Source organism: Perca fluviatilis, chromosome 17 (genome assembly GCF_010015445.1).
Source record: "Perca fluviatilis chromosome 17, GENO_Pfluv_1.0, whole genome shotgun sequence".
NCBI lineage: Eukaryota > Metazoa > Chordata > Actinopteri > Perciformes > Percidae > Perca > Perca fluviatilis.
Window position 1 is genome coordinate 1943860 of NC_053128.1, and position 15984 is coordinate 1959843.

Genomic DNA, 15984 nt, shown 5'->3' on the forward strand with positions numbered 1-15984 from the left:
TGCGTTTAGGGCGTGTCCGAATCCACTGCTGCTAGTTTGACGTGCGCCAGGCGCATGGTACTAAAGGGTTGTCCTTAGTGTCTTCATTAATCAGAGGTGTGTTTTGGGCGTAACATGCAATCAACCAATCAGAGATCATCTCCCATTCCCTTTAAAAGCCAGGCGCGTTTGGACCTTGGAGCATTGCTGTTATGATGGAGGATTTGCTGAGCAGGAAGGAGAGATGTTCAGGAGAAGAAACTGATCTGCCTGTGCGTGAAGTGATCATATCATAATACTATTTACGATTTGCACCATAATATTTTTATTTGTAATCTTCTGCATGTGTGTGTGCTGCTGTGCGTCCCTGTGTGTGTAACACACATAGTGTGCGCGCGCTGTGCACGAGCCTAGGGACATTTCTCTAATGCGTTGTTAAAATAAAAACAGTGAAATGCTGCGTTATTGACTTTAGACCAGGTTTTTGTTGGTCAATGGAGCGATCACTTCCCGCTGCCTCAAGATAGCAATACTCCCAGAATGCACCTGAACACACCTCCCTGTAAGACCAGCACGCCCATGGGCCACAGATGGGCGCAGGTACATTTGTTATCTAAACGACGTGGGCGCTGGACGGGAAACTGACAACTGGGTCGGTCTTAAACTAGCAAAGACACTTAGATCGGGCTTTGTGCTGCGCTGGGTGGAAGATAGGACCCTAAATGTACTTAACTATAAAGGCGGCATTCAGACAGCCTGCTAGGCAGTCGGACGCCCGGCAAAAACGCCGGTCTTTCCATTCATTTTGAATTGGGGGTAGTGCGTTTAGGCTGCGGCAAGGGTTGCTGCAGGGGGAACAGTTGAGACTGACTCAACTTTTGGAGAAACGCAACCCCAGGTCACGCTGCGGTGGCCAATCATGTAACCGGAGATCAGACTTGTCGTTGTGTTTTGAGGCGGTGTGAGAGTCCCGTACAGGAAACAGGAAACATCACTGCCTCTGTCTCTGCCACAAGAAAGTTTTAAAACACCAAACACAAGCTCTGACCTGCCCGGGAGTTTGGATTATAGCTGAACGTTTCCTGCAACCACAAAGTTCTCGTTCTGTCTCACTCGTCTCTTTTCTTTCTCTCTCTCCTGTGAAATAAAGCTGACTTCAAGTGCGGTCGGAAATGTCGAAATCTATAAACGATCTGACGGAAAACAGTAATTTTGAAATATAAAGTCTACTAGTGCTTTGTTGGGGGGTTTAGGAACATAACAGGACCTCACACAAATGGGCCGTTTGTTAAGTGACCCCCCTTTGATTATGAACTTTATTGTGGCTGCCTTATAGTAAAGCATAATATTCAGTTCATACACCTTCTTAAACATCAAGTCTGACATCAACAAAGAGAAAAACAGAAACTGGATTTTCATTTTTTGTTCACTCCAACGTACCAAAACGTTTCTTGTAAGTAGCGAGTAATGAAGATGCTTAAGAGAAATGTAGTGGAGTAAAAGGGAAAGTTTCCAGAATTAAAATAGCCTATCTTTTTATTGTTTTTAACATGTTCCCAATAAATTAAAAAAAACTAACAAAAAAAATAAAAGTACTCATTGCAGAACTCTCCTCCCATTGTGTAAAGAGTAAAGGATCCAACCAGCTGTGTGTTTAATGGTCTCATCATCTCAGCGTGACTTGTAGCCGTTATATTGTCGGCTAGTTTACTTTAGAATCAAACATCAGATTTTAGAAACTACATGTGTTCTGTGTGCAGGAATCTGAATGTGTAAAGTAACTAGTAACTAAAGCTGTAACAGATGAATGTAGTGGAGTAACTAAAGTAACTAGTAACTAAAGCTGGAACAGATGAATGTAGTGGAGTAACTAAAGTAACTAGTAACTAAAGCTGGAACAGATGAATGTAGTGGAGTAACTAAAGTAACTAGTAACTAAAGCTGGAATAATGGAACAGATGAATGTATAGTAAGTAACTAAAGTAACTAGTAACTAAAGCTGGAACAGATGAATGTAGTGGAGTAACTAAAGTAACTAGTAACTAAAGCTGGAACAGATGAATGTAGTGGAGTAACTAAAGTAACTAGTAACTAAAGCTGGAACAGATGAAATGTAGTGGAATAACTAAAGTAACTAGTAACTAAAGCTGGAACAGATGAATGTAGCGGAGTAACTAAAGTAACTAGTAACTAAAGCTGGAACAGATGAAGTATGTAGATTAACTAAAGTAACTAGTAACTAAAGCTGGAACAGATGAATGTAGCGGAGTAACTAAAGTAACTAGTAACTAAAGCTGGAACAGATGAATGTAGTGGAGTAACTAAAGTAAAAAAATAATTATTTTAAAAAAAGGGGGAAAAGAGGAATGTAGAGGAGTAACTAAAGTAACTAGTAACTAAAACTAACAGATGAATGTAGTGGAGTAACTAAAGTAACTAAAACTAACAGATGAATGTAGTGGAGTAACTAAAGTAACTAAAACTAACAGATGAATGTAGTGGAGTAACTAAAGTAACTAAAACTAACAGATGAATGTAGTGCAACCTCGGCATATTTCTTGATTTTTACACATCTTAAATTCACCTTTTAAGTGTTTTTAGATATACCTGATCCCATATTAAATTCATATTAAGAATGAACTTAAAACTCTCCTATTTGATAAAGCTTATAGTTAGGGAGTGAGGAGTTGCAGTGTCCACCTAACTGACCCACCTGCTTCTCTTCATAATTGTTAGATTAATAATACATAACAAAGTAGAGGGAGGCAGGCCAGCAAAGCCTGATCCGGCAGGGGAGAGTTCTAAGCCCGAAAAAGCTACCTCTCCTTATGACCTGTCTCTCTTAGTTACCTCTTAGTTACCTGTTATAGTTACGCTGTTATAGTTCTAGACTGCCGGGGGACTTCCTTCCTTTGACACACTGAGCTGCTCTCTCCTCTCCCTTTCTATTACCATTTGTGTGTATCCCGTCCCAGAAATGCTTGTTACTAATCCTAGCTTCTGGGGAGTTTACTCCCCGGAGTCCTTATGTTTTTTCCCCCAGCGTATTTCCTTGGAGAACGTTGGCATCAAGATCCTGGTTGCAGCTGTCGTTGTGGTCCTGCTGCACTCCCTGCTGAGCTCTGCGGTGCCCTGCAATGTCATGCTGCGTCCTGCAGCTTCCTACTACGTCCATCCATGCTCTGCTGGGCCACGCTACATCCTGTAACGCCCTGCAGCGCCCTGATATGACATGAACCACTACGACTACCATTTGAAGTCACTGTTCCATTATTAATGTGACTATTATCACCACTGTTCATCACACCCCCAACCGGCACCGTCAGACACCGCCTACCAAGAGCCTGGGTCTGTCCCAGGTTTCTTCCCAAGAGGGAGTTTTTCCTCGCCACTGTCGCACTGCTTGCTCTTGAGGGAATTACTGTAATTGTTGGGGCTTTGTAAATTATAGAGTGTGGTCTAGACCTACTCTATCTGTAAAGTGTCTCGAGATAACCTGTGTTATGATTTGATACTATAAATAAAATTGAATTGAATTAAAATGTTCAGAACAAACTCAGCTTTCTGTCCCTGAGCAACATGTAGAGAGATCGTTTGGCTCTGAAGCTGAAAAGTTGAAGTTATGTATATCTGTTTAAATTAGCCACCTTTACCTGCTGCAAAATACTTTTTTACTTTTACTTTACTCCCACCACCGTTTATACTGCAGTATTCTCGCACTGCCAGACCTTCCTCCACAGCTGCTACACCACACGTACATTCTGGGATAGGAGAAAAAACAACGCTCTGGGTTGTTTGCATTTCTTTAAACCAATCCCAATGGTCTTGGGCAGCGCTAAGCTCCGGACTCAGCGACGGTGGCTCTGCTAAACAGTCTTGAGGAGGTACTGGTTTTGGTGGAACATTTTGCACCACACAAACCAAAGTTAACTGTTCACACAATACAGTAACGTGAGCTATTTAAATGACCTGGTACATGGTTAAACCTCATTAGCTCTATACACCAGTGTATCTCTGTGTGTACTTTGTCCACAACAATCCCACCAATCAGTCCCAAAACCTCCCAGTTAGAGAGGAAATGCCTTAAACATATTCTTTATAAATCTTTACAATCATTCCCCGACAGAACCAAGCAGACCTGACGGGTTGCAGCGTCCAAACTTTCGTCAAAACGTGATATTTTCAGCGTGGAGCTCTCTAGCTCAAAGTTCCCGAAGCGAGCAGTTTCGAGAGCAGCAACACCCGCCTTACATTTAAATAAAATATAGTTCAATATAGGGCTGCACAATGAGTAAATTATTCTCTATATTCTCATTTTCATTGAAAAAAAATTAAGATTTAAGAAATTAAAATTATAGTGATTTAAAAGGTGCCCTGTCATACAAAACCGTTTTTACTTGCATTTTTTGAAATGTGTTAGGTCCATATGTGTGTGTGTTATGTGGTGAATGTGAAAATGAACTGCTACCTCCTCTGTCAGCTCTAGCCACTGAACAGAAAAAAGCTGAGAAATCAGACCAATCACAAAAGCTGGTCAGTCTGACATCATGTTGCCTGAGCTCATTACTATTCAAGAGCTCGCCCAGTTGCGCTGGGTAAAAGATACTGACAGCCAGGCTCTCATTGGCTAGCTGTTAGCCAATTAGATTCAAACAGCTTAGCTTGTTGAATATTAATGAGAATTGGCAGAAATCGAGCTGAGCCTTCCTGCAGGCTTTCTATACCGCACTAGAATGGCTTGAAACAAGGTAACCAAGGTTACAGAGTCCATGGTAGACCTTCAGACATTACCACAAAGTCATGAAATACATGTGGCAGGGCACCTTTAAGAGAGGATCTGTACCAAACAAAGATGTTTTCTTTAGCCTGTAGGAGAGGATTTGTATGTCTCTGCAGCACCACAATACTTCATTCAGAATGGTTGGAAGAGTATTGCCCCCCCCCCCGCCCCCCGATCTCTACAGTAGCTAAACACAGGTGTAACCCTGAGACAACTCTTGTCGAGGAACCGTTCTCCTGTGAACTGGGTGAGAAGAGAGAATGTTAAGAAATGGATGTCAACAGTGTCACTTGAAAACTGGCTTTATTGAATATAAATCTCTGTTACAGTGGCCATCAGCTGCTGCTGCTGTAATTGAAGTCAAAATGTGAGCCAAAGAGGAAAAAAAAGCTTTGTATGATTACAGTCATTTTTTAGATTATGCTGCTCTAGCTGTGCCATGGAAATAAAAGGCGCTATGGGTGGATTTAAATAATGTTCTGATAAATTACTGTAATGCGTTATGAATGAAGTGCATCTAGAGGGTACAGTTTATAACACTTTTACAAAATGCTATGAAGGCACTTGATAACTGATCCACTGGGTTCAAAGAGGCCCTGGGTCGAGATAAAAACACTGAACTTTATGTACGTAATATCTGACAGGAAGTAGGTAGCTAAAACATCCTGATCCCCTCAGACTAGCATCGTGGCTTTGTGGCTTTGTGACAGCATTTGTCTAGAGAGAATAAAGCACTGCGTCAGGCACTAATATGGGCACAGATAAGACCCCCCTAAACACTGAGCACCCACATACAGTCAATATGATGTCAAATGTCTTGAAGTTAAATATATGGCTTCATAGTCTTTACACACACAAAAACTTATTTAATACATTTCATAGCTCAATCTTTAGAAAAATAATGTTCCCCCCCCCCACCCCCCACTCTGATTTGTTCCATCGCAAAGTTATTTTTTCCAAATCTAAACTTTAAAACCTTTTGATTTCATTGTCCATATTTCAGATTTAAACAGTATGACACGTCCCATACTAGATATCGTCCGTCAGACCTCGGCTTCACTCACACATCATGTCTCTTTGCCTCTAAACGGGTACACACACACACACACACACACACACACACACACACACACACACACACACACACACACACACACACACACACACACACACACACACACACACACACACACACACACACACACACACACACACACACACACACACACACACACACACACGCATAGAAAAGTTGCATAGATTACGCACCATGTGCATAGAAGCCTGAATCGTGCTCGCCTTCATCCCTCTCAGATCTAACGGTAACGTTCTAACAGCGAAGCAGAACTTACTGGCAGGATTTTGTTATTTTACGAAGCCACACAGCATGTACACAACAAAGACATGCAGTCCAGATAACAAGGACCAAGAAAGAGAAGCATATATTGAAAAGTATAGGGCCGTATATAATCAAAAGCACAGATACCTTAATAAGGACTTAAGGTATACATATATATATAGATTTCTGTATTATCAAAATTCATAATCATTGGTGTCATTACATTTTTGACTTTGGAAATTAAATACAGAAACAGATTGATAATAACCCTCCTGATGCATCACTGTGGAATTGGAGTCAACCTGCCTAATGTGAGCTTTCTGCTGAAGCATGAAGCCTCCTCTCCCTACATGGAGCTGGGGGAAGGTCCTGAGCATTCCACGGATCACTGTTGCATTACCGATGTGTGTGTGTTTTCACGCAGACACACACACTCTCTCACTGTTCCTGGCCGTCCTCCCGCAGCTCTGAGGGCAGGAACTTGTACTGCTGCTGTCGGATCATGGCCAGCCTCTTCCTGGCCTCGTCCAGCTCCCTCTCTTTCCGCAGCATCTCCTCCTGAGCAGCGATGATCTACGGAACGACACAGGCCGTCAGCTTCACATCGCACAGGCTAAATACAATGGCTGACCGTTCCAGTGGGTTCCCTGGCTGGGGGGGGTGGGGGGGACGACGACGACGACTTGGGTGCATGTATTTGCCTCAGCCTAACCAGTTAGCTGAGGTAGCATTACGTTAGCCAAACACAAGTCCTCATTGTAAAAGTCTTTTCTTCTTTGTAAAAAACGGTTTTTTATTATTATTAATGAAATAAATAATTAACAATTACAAAAGCGTTGTCACCGTAAATCTTGGGTAAAAAAAAAAATATAAAAACTAAATAAGAATCAAAGACGTAAAATAATGCAAGTTACAGTAGTAGGTTTTCTTTAGTAAGTTATGTTTAAACTAAATATTTTCAAAATTTTAATTTAAAAACTTTAGAATTTTTTGAGTATTTATTTGACAGTTTGTTTGTCTTTTATATCTGTACTTACTTTAAGTAGTCATGTATGTACATACGTATACCCAGTATATGGGGTTGCTGTGTGTGTGTGTGTGTGTGTGTGTGTGTGTGTGTGTGTGCGTGTGCCCTTTGACTCACCTGAGCGATCCCTCCCACCATCTTACTCTTGACCACCACAGCCTGGTCATCCTGGGCATCAAACGCTGCTTTCTGTGCTGCTTTCACCAGGTTATCAGAGGCTCTCTTCACAGCATTTCCAGCAGCCTGGAGAAACACACAGCATTTCTTTTTGTGATAAACTATTTTTTTTTTATCTCTTATTATTTTAACAACATACATGACATACAACTCGCAACATGAACAGCTCGCAACATGTGGTGTGTCTTTCAGACCAATTCTAAACAACCTGCAGGGAGTCCAATAGAAGCGACGCATAATCTTGAACTGAATTAGGCGCACCCCCCAGATTGTGTCACTTCTAGAAACACACAGGATTAAACAATGAAGTTGAGTGTGTCACTCTTGATATTGAAATCAATAAACTGACAAAAAATATATATATATCCCATAACAGGCTTTTCCTGGAGGCTTTTCACGGTTGAAAGTTCCAAAAAAAGCTAGTGAGAGGACCTTTGTGACCTTTTGTCAAACTATAAAGAATAAAGGGAAGATAAGGGGAATTCTAAAAGCAATGCTTAAAGAGTTTCCAACCTGGACCCTATGTTCCCACGTTTCTGTGTCTAAGTGACTGATGGGAACAACAATCTTTGACATTGGTCCAGTATTAGGCGCCCCCTACAGTCGGCAGCAGCGAAACAAGCTGCAATGTAACGTTAATGGGCAATTGTTCACCCTCAATTTACATCCACTAAAAGTTCTGTTTTTGACACTGACAGGCTCAGATTAATAGTCTGACAGCATTATGTAAAGCATTTCTGAGGAGCTCGACCTTTTTGTTAAAAAGTAAGATCCTTTTAGTTTAACATTAAACAGCCCCGAAATCCCCATCACTAAACCCACCAGACTCCATGTAAATAATCAGGACTTTTATCATTGTAAAACACACTTCATTCAAAGTGGACAGAAACTAAATCAAACTATCAAAAGCGGTCTTGGTTCATCTTTCCACTGTTCCAACAATCACCACTCTGGTTTGGTTGAAATAAACCTTTAATTCACCCATTCACATGTGGAGATATGCTGGCTCTATACACGCTAAAAGTCCTGATTATTTACATGGAGTCTGGTGGAGATATGCTGGCTCTATACACGCTAAAAGTCCTGATTATTTACATGGAGTCTGGTGGAGATATGCTGGCTCTATACACGCTAAAAGTCCTGATTATTTACATGGAGTCTGGTGGAGATATGCTGGCTCTATACACGCTAAAAGTCCTGATTATCTACATGGAATCTGGTGGAAATATGCTGGCTCTATACACGCTAAAAGTCCTGATTATTTACATGGAGTCTGGTGGAGATATGCTGGCTCTATACACGCTAAAAGTCCTGATTATTTACATGGAGTCTGGTGGAAATATGCTGGCTCTATACACACTAAAAGTCCTGATTATTTACATGGAGTCTGGTGGAGATATGCTGGCTCTATACACGCTAAAAGTCCTGATTATCTACATGGAATCTGGTGGAAATATGCTGGCTCTATACACGCTAAAAGTCCTGATTATTTACATGGAGTCTGGTGGAGATATGCTGGCTCTATACACGCTAAAAGTCCTGATTATTTACATGGAGTCTGGTGGAAATATGCTGGCTCTATACACACTAAAAGTCCTGATTATTTACATGGAGTCTGGTGGAGATATGCTGGCTCTATACACGCTAAAAGTCCTGATTATTTACATGGAGTCTGGTGGAAATATGCTGGCTCTATACACGCTAAAAGTCCTGATTATTTACATGGAGTCTGGTGGAGATATGCTGGCTCTATACACGCTAAAGGTCCTGATTATTTACATGGAGTCTGGTGAGTTTGGTGATGGTGATTTCGGGGCTGTTTCATGTTAAACTAAAAGGGTCTTACTCTTTAACAAAAAGGTCTACAGTATATTTATAGGCATCCTTTCCATAATGTTGTCAGACACTAATAATCTGAGCCTGTCAGCGGCAAAAACAGAACTTTTAGTGGACTAACCAACAGATGCATTTGCTTTGTACGTTTACATTGCAAACAGACTCATGAGACTTGAGACAGCAGACACATTAATTGTGCTTTTTGTGCACAACAACTCCTGGAAAGGGAATGGTAACTTCCACCAGTGCTCAGAGAGAAAACCATAACAGGTTTTTTTCCTCTGCTCAGTGCCTGAGAATAACTGTAAAAGGCAACGAGGAGCAGCCTGCTGTACTCCACTCAAAGCCAAACATTTGTCTCATAGGGCAGCTCGGCTACAAACAAAGAGGAGTTCTCTCCTTTTGCGGCTTCACAGGCTGAAATCAGACACTGAGCGGAACTGGAGGATGGTACCGTCACACAGACATTAGTGTTGGTTTATCTTTGGCTGGAATGTTACTGTTATTCTGGCCCTGACATACAACATAACACTGTGATCTCCCTTCATCAGCTGTACTGTACACAGAGGCCACACACTAAACTGGGACTGTCACAGCGTTTGGCCCAGGAGGGGGCTGATGGTCTAAAAATGCATCATCAAATCCATTGTTTAAAGAGCAACTCAACATCCTGTTTAACTGGAATATGCTCTTTCACACACAAATACAAATACGGGACTTTAATTTAGGAAATTCTCATAAAATAAAAATGCTTGATTTTGAGTTTGTAGGCAGAGTTGTCCTTAAATAATTGTCATTGTAAGGATTATATTCCTGCAAAACAAAATGAAAGAACAAAGTAATGTCCCTCAAAATTTAGTGTTGTTTTTTATTTATTTTTTTACTGCTTTGGTTTTCTGCCTGATGGTTTGTAATGCAGAACTATCTGAGAAGCCGTCACTGGAAACGGTTTGGAAAATGTCTGGCTGGCACTTTCAAAAAAATACCTGGCAGGTGATTGGATCTGTCTATCAATCTCTTGCTAAAGCCATTCGAGAGAAGAGTGAAAACATATTTTTCATCGAGAAAAGCCTTCAGTGCCGTTCCTTGCTTTCCCTTCTGTGAAGAAATACTCTCCAGTTTGTGAAGAAAAAAAAAAAAACATTGATGATAGGCTTATTGGCCTATAGGTACGGTAGCCATCCAGAGATACAGTTAATTCTAAGAATTCAATTCATTTATGAATTTAAAATTCATGCCAACAATTATTTTTTAATAGCTTAGTATTCTATGCACTAAAAGGGTATGTGTAAAGGCTTAATGCCACCCTACACGTTATTGTAGACCCAGTTTAATACATAACTTAATTTTATACAAAATATGTAGTAGGGGGTCCCTGCTCCGTCTCTCTCAGCCAAGGGGTCCTTGGCTTAAAAAAGTTGAAGACTCCTTGTGTTATGCTTCAACTCTGTATGTTACAGCTAAAGAGAATAATCAATATTCAACAGTTCTCATTGGAACTACTTTCTACCAAAAGTATGATCCCAATTCCAATATTGATAGTAATGCAAATACATATTCCCCATGTAAAACTATTCCTTGAATTGTCATTTACCTAACGTGACAACAAGGCTAGCCATTTGGATTACCATCTTGGAATCTTTTGGAATAACATGCTAACACAGGTTGTGTGCTAAACATCATTGCATTATTTTAGGTGGTCTAAAATAAAGGGGTAACTCCGTGCATAAGCCGGTTCTTTCCCTCGACCACGTGCTGCCATCAGCCAATGGACGCACCTTTCCTCAGATAGTCACACATTCAACGGAGAGACTGTACGTTACTCAGCACTTCATTACAACCTTAAAGAGCACCACGGGCAAAGAGCGAAGAGAGCAAATGCTGCTGGTGTAATCATAGAGCAGGGTTAATGTTTCCAGTTCTGGTGCCATGGGCGGACTGGTGGATTGTTTCCAGAGCTGTAGACATAAGTGTATGGGAATTACTGGGGTGGCAGCTGCAGGCCCAGAAGAGGAGGAGATAAGCCACTGCTGATTGGATCAGAGAATATGAGATGGCCCCGGCAGGCTGATGTGCTCACAGCTAGCATACACACAGCCTTAAATATAGTATTTTTGGGTGGATGAGGTGACAGGAGATACTTGTAGTTTGTGTTATGTCTTGGGAATGACTGCATCAGTTACACATAAAAGGTCAAGCCCTCTGCGCTACTTTATCATCAGTGAATCAGTGCTTTCAGTCAAGGAGGATCATTTTACATATAAAGTGGGGCTGTGTAATTAATCAAAATTGTAATCGCGATTACGATGTCGGCTCCTAACGATGTCGGCTCCTAACGATCACAAAAACAGAGTAATCGAGAAAAACGATTATTTTGCACGTTACATTTTGCAAGTGAACTGTTGTTTTGTCTTGTGTTCTGAATGAAAAAAAAAAAATGTTCAAACGGGAAAAGTATGAAGGGAATTCACAGTTCACGGTGTTTTCACGGTTGATGTGTTCAACTATTGCACTGTTTTTTAAGTTCAATCATTTAAAAACACCTTTCCAAAAGACAATGAGTAATCGTTAAATGATCGTGATTTCCATATTGAACAAAATAATCACCATTATGATTTTTTTTCCCATAATCGAGCAGCCCTAATATAAAAGGTGAGATTACTGGCAGGCTGTAAAAACAATATCATTATACTTTTATCGTTTTTAGAGTTTATACTTATTTTAGTGTCTTATAATTTCTATGGCTTTAGCGTTTATACCTTTTTATATATATTATTATAAAATGATTCATATTGTTTTAAACACTTTATTTTTTAAACTACCCATATTTTATTTGTCTTAGTGAGTCTCTAAAATCCACCTCACTTTCCAGCACTTACAGTCGTGAAAAAATTAGGACACCCATGCTAAAGTTGACTAAAAAGAGGAATAAAAAAAAATCTTCTTTTGGAAATTGATCTTAATGCCTTAATTTAAAAAATGAGGAAAAATCCAACCGTAAAAGGACACCAATTTTCTTTGTGAATGAATAATGTATCGTAAATAAATAAATGTTCTTCCTTAAAATACAGGGGGCATAAGTCAGTCCACCCCTATGTTAGATTCCAATAGAGGCAGGCAGATTTTTATTTTTAAAGGCCAGTTATTTCATAGATCCAGGATACTATGTATCCTGATAAAGTTCCCTTGGCCTTTGGAATTAAAATAGCCCCATTTTGTTAGGTTTGAAAGGCGCTATATAAATAACGCTTGATTGATTGATAGTGATGTCATCAGGGTGGCTTGGAGCCCAGATCCCCAGGAAGTGCTGGCCTTTGAAGCAAATTGAACATACAGCAGTGGCCATGTGACTGTGGAATTGCAACTCCTGGACCATCACGTGATGCCCTCTGATCCAGAAAGACTGTTTCCTACATGAACACATTTGATTACATTTTGTTTCAGCGTCCAAACCCCCTGCGAAATGACTCCTTTCACGATCAGAATTTGATCCATCTGGTCCGACAATATTTGGAAAGTCTAACAGAGTCACACGATAAAAACATTTAATCACCATTCAAGTTAGCGGTGCGCTAGTCTATATCCACAACGTTCCTCTTCCGGGATTGCTCCATTGTCGCCAGACAGCTAGCTAGACTATCTGCACAATCTGAGTTTTCTGTTAAAAAATAAAAAAAAATAAAAATAAAACACTAACTTTTCTGCAGCGACAACGTGGCTCTGTCCGGCTGTTAAAGAAATGCCAATAAACCAGAGCACGTTTTTCTCACATCTCGGAATGCTGTGTGGACTAGCCAGACCCTCCTCCGCAGCGCTGCGGAGGAAGGTCTGGCAAAGCGAGACTAGCGGTGCGCTAAAACGAAAGTAGCTGAATCGGCCGGCGAAAGTCTGTAGCGTGCCTGCCCTATGGACCGCACAGTGCAGAAGCAGCGCCGATCATCTGGGTCATTTTTGGCTCCATGATGAACTCTCATAGGAATGAACGGGGCTCCGCCTGTAACGCTGTATCCAGGTCTTATTTTATATCATACATACACATTGGAGCCTAGAAGTTTCTAACCTGAGTTACAAACTTCGGGTGTGAAATGCAAATTTGAAACATGTGGGCATTTACCAGGCAACCAAAAAGATGATAATGTAGTATGTGCAGTGTGTTTGGATCTTTGGTCATATAAGGGACTACAGGTCAGGATATCTCAGCCTCTGTTGCGCTTTTTTTTTTTTTTATCTGTCTCATGAGAATGCTCTGACTTTATGGAAATGCAATACTACACTAATGTTGGGAAATATAACTTACTTGAGAAAATTGTAAACGGAAAATCTAAATAAGTAAAAGACTTATGTAGTCTGGTTAGAACTGCATGCAGCGGGCTTGAGGAGAGCTTTGACCTCAGTATGTCTGACATCCTGGCTATGGTCCAGGAAGTGTCTCATTAAAAATAGTGAAATGCAGCAGCATGTAAAAGGCACTCTTACCTGTGCTAAATATAGAATACAGTAATCCTGATGTAGCAGCTGTACAGATCATGCAGCTCACCTGTAACCCTAAACACTCAAACTGGGGCCTATTAATAGACCATCCAGCAGCTGTTGCAGTATGACTAACATTGTGATGTGACTATTGTTCCCTCAGCAGGTACTGTCGGTCTGACCAGGCAGGATTACAGGGTTAGAGAGATCACTTTGGACCTAACCCTGGCTTTCTTCAGTCGCGAGAAAAGTTCAAACAAACTATGTTGCAATGGTAACCAATGCAGATTCCTTGCCTCTATTTTCAGCATAATTACTTTCAACCTGGAGCCTATTTTCCCAGGCATTGGTGACTAAGTGAATAATGTGAACAAAAATCTTTGACACTGGTCCAGTATTGGGTGAGAACGCTGTAACCGGCAGCCACAAACCAGGCTTCAATGTGTTTTTCAACGTGTCCCCTAAACGGCCGGAGAAATGTGTACAACCACTGGTAACAAAACGACGTGCTGGAGAGCCCCACGCAAACACACCGCCGGCGAAGCGCCGTGAAACGTAGATAGGTGCCCAGTAGTGCGCCTGGCTGTTCATACCAGACGCGCATTTCTCCATGCTTGTGCATGTGTGTGTTACTCTGCCAGTCTCCGTCTGTGTGCCTGATCACCTGTCTCCCTCTAGACACAGCTGAGAAGTAATGACAGTCAAAATCACAATAAACCTGGATGTTTTATTCTGAAATTTGGGTTATTTTGTAAAGTATCCAACTGCCTTGTGGCCTTCCTGTGTGTTATCACCTACCTGGCTTGACACATTCGCTCGCGGCTTGTGAAGACGCCGAAACAATCTCTGCTACAGCGTGCGCCTCAGGCAACAAAACATGGTGCTGGAGAGGCTGAGAGCCTGGGCGTTTTTGGCCCGACTAGTAGCAATTTTTTAAAACACCGGTAGCTGGTGAACCGCAATCAATGAACCTTGTAGCGATGTAGCAACTCCCCAACCCCGCTGCTGTACTGCGCATATGTGGGGACACACAGAGATATCCCGATTTATAGATAGATTTTCAATTGCGGAATTCTGAATTGTGTCAACAAAATGTCGAGATACACTGCACAGTCATAGACTTTACTTTTGGATAAAGACAGGCTAAAGTTGAGTCTAGTTTTGCTACAGCGACAAATGGATCCTAACATTAGTCACTTAGATACATATGCATGGGAAAACAGGGTCCAGGATGAAAAATTTGGAAATTACTCTTTAAGTCATATTTTGGGGGAGAAGGGAAGAGTCTGCTTATGATATACTGTAGAAAATACTGAGGACATTTAAAGATGAAAGTCTGGTTTTATACTCTATTTGTTCCGTTTGTGGTGTGAAAGCAAAGCAGAGCAGCCACAGGACTGTGTGATATTAGACATCTGAATTTACCATGAATCCCAATGCTAAACCACTATAAAATCCATCTGCTGATGGGGAAGCGTTAAAAAAAGCCACAGGTCCTTTATTTGGCAGAAAACTAAATAAAGTGTCCTTAAATAACAACACAGTATGTTCAACAAACAGACATGTGTGTGTGTAACGGTGTGTGTGTGTGTGTATGTATGTGACTAACTGTGTGTGTGTGTGTGTGTGTGTGTGCGCATGTATGTGTCAGTGCATGTGTGCCTGTGTGTGTGTATGTGTGTCCCTGTGTGTGCGTGAGTGTATGTGTCTATCCGTGTGTCTGTCCGTGTGTCTGTCCGTGTGTCTGTCCGTGTGTGTGTGTGTGTGTGTGTGTGTGTGTGTGTGTGTGTGTGTGTGTGTGTGCTGACCTGGAGCCTCTTCATGGTCTGGGAGTCCTGGTCAGCCTTGACCTTGCAGGCCACCAGCAGCTGAGCGGTGGAGGCTGCCACCTGCTTGGCTGACGAGATCAGCTTCTCCTCGCTGGCGTGGCCCTGCACCGCAGAGTTGGCTGCCTCGCACAGGTTGTTGGTCGCTGCGGCAACCATTCGCGCCTGAGGAGTCAAAGGCAGCGGCCATGAGATGTTTAACTTGAATAAACTGGAAACTACTAAACTAATAACTCCTAATTAGAGATGTTCCAATACAATTTTTTACTTTCCAATACATACCTGAACTTGTGTATCGGCCAATATAGAGTACTGATCCGATACCAGCGCGTTAAAAAATATAAATATTTTGATAATTTAATAACCGCTGTATACTACTTACCCTGTATGAATGTGATATGATTGCTATCATTGTTGTATGGCCTGACTCGGGTTACAGAGAATAAATGCCAAAGAACTCGTTTTTTATTGTCTACTTTGGAAAAAGTACAAAAATCAGCTACTTTAGAGTGGATTTTTTTTTGGGGCTAAATTACGAGGTATCAGATCA

General features: G+C 41.3%; 1 protein-coding gene across 1 annotated transcript in view; it reads right to left on the minus strand.

Annotated features, from left to right (window-relative positions):
• Window positions 1-5043: 5043 nt before the first annotated feature.
• The window catches only part of tln1 (talin 1), a 124204-nt gene continuing 113263 nt past the window's right edge, over window positions 5044-15984 (minus strand). Inside the window, exons 53-55 of the mRNA XM_039780446.1 lie at window positions 15417-15599; window positions 7243-7368; window positions 5044-6671 (exon numbers count right to left, since the gene is read on the minus strand). Of these exons, the coding sequence (XP_039636380.1) occupies window positions 6537-6671; window positions 7243-7368; window positions 15417-15599 (444 nt within the window). The 3' untranslated portion in view covers window positions 5044-6536. The remainder of the gene's footprint in view (window positions 6672-7242; window positions 7369-15416; window positions 15600-15984) is intronic.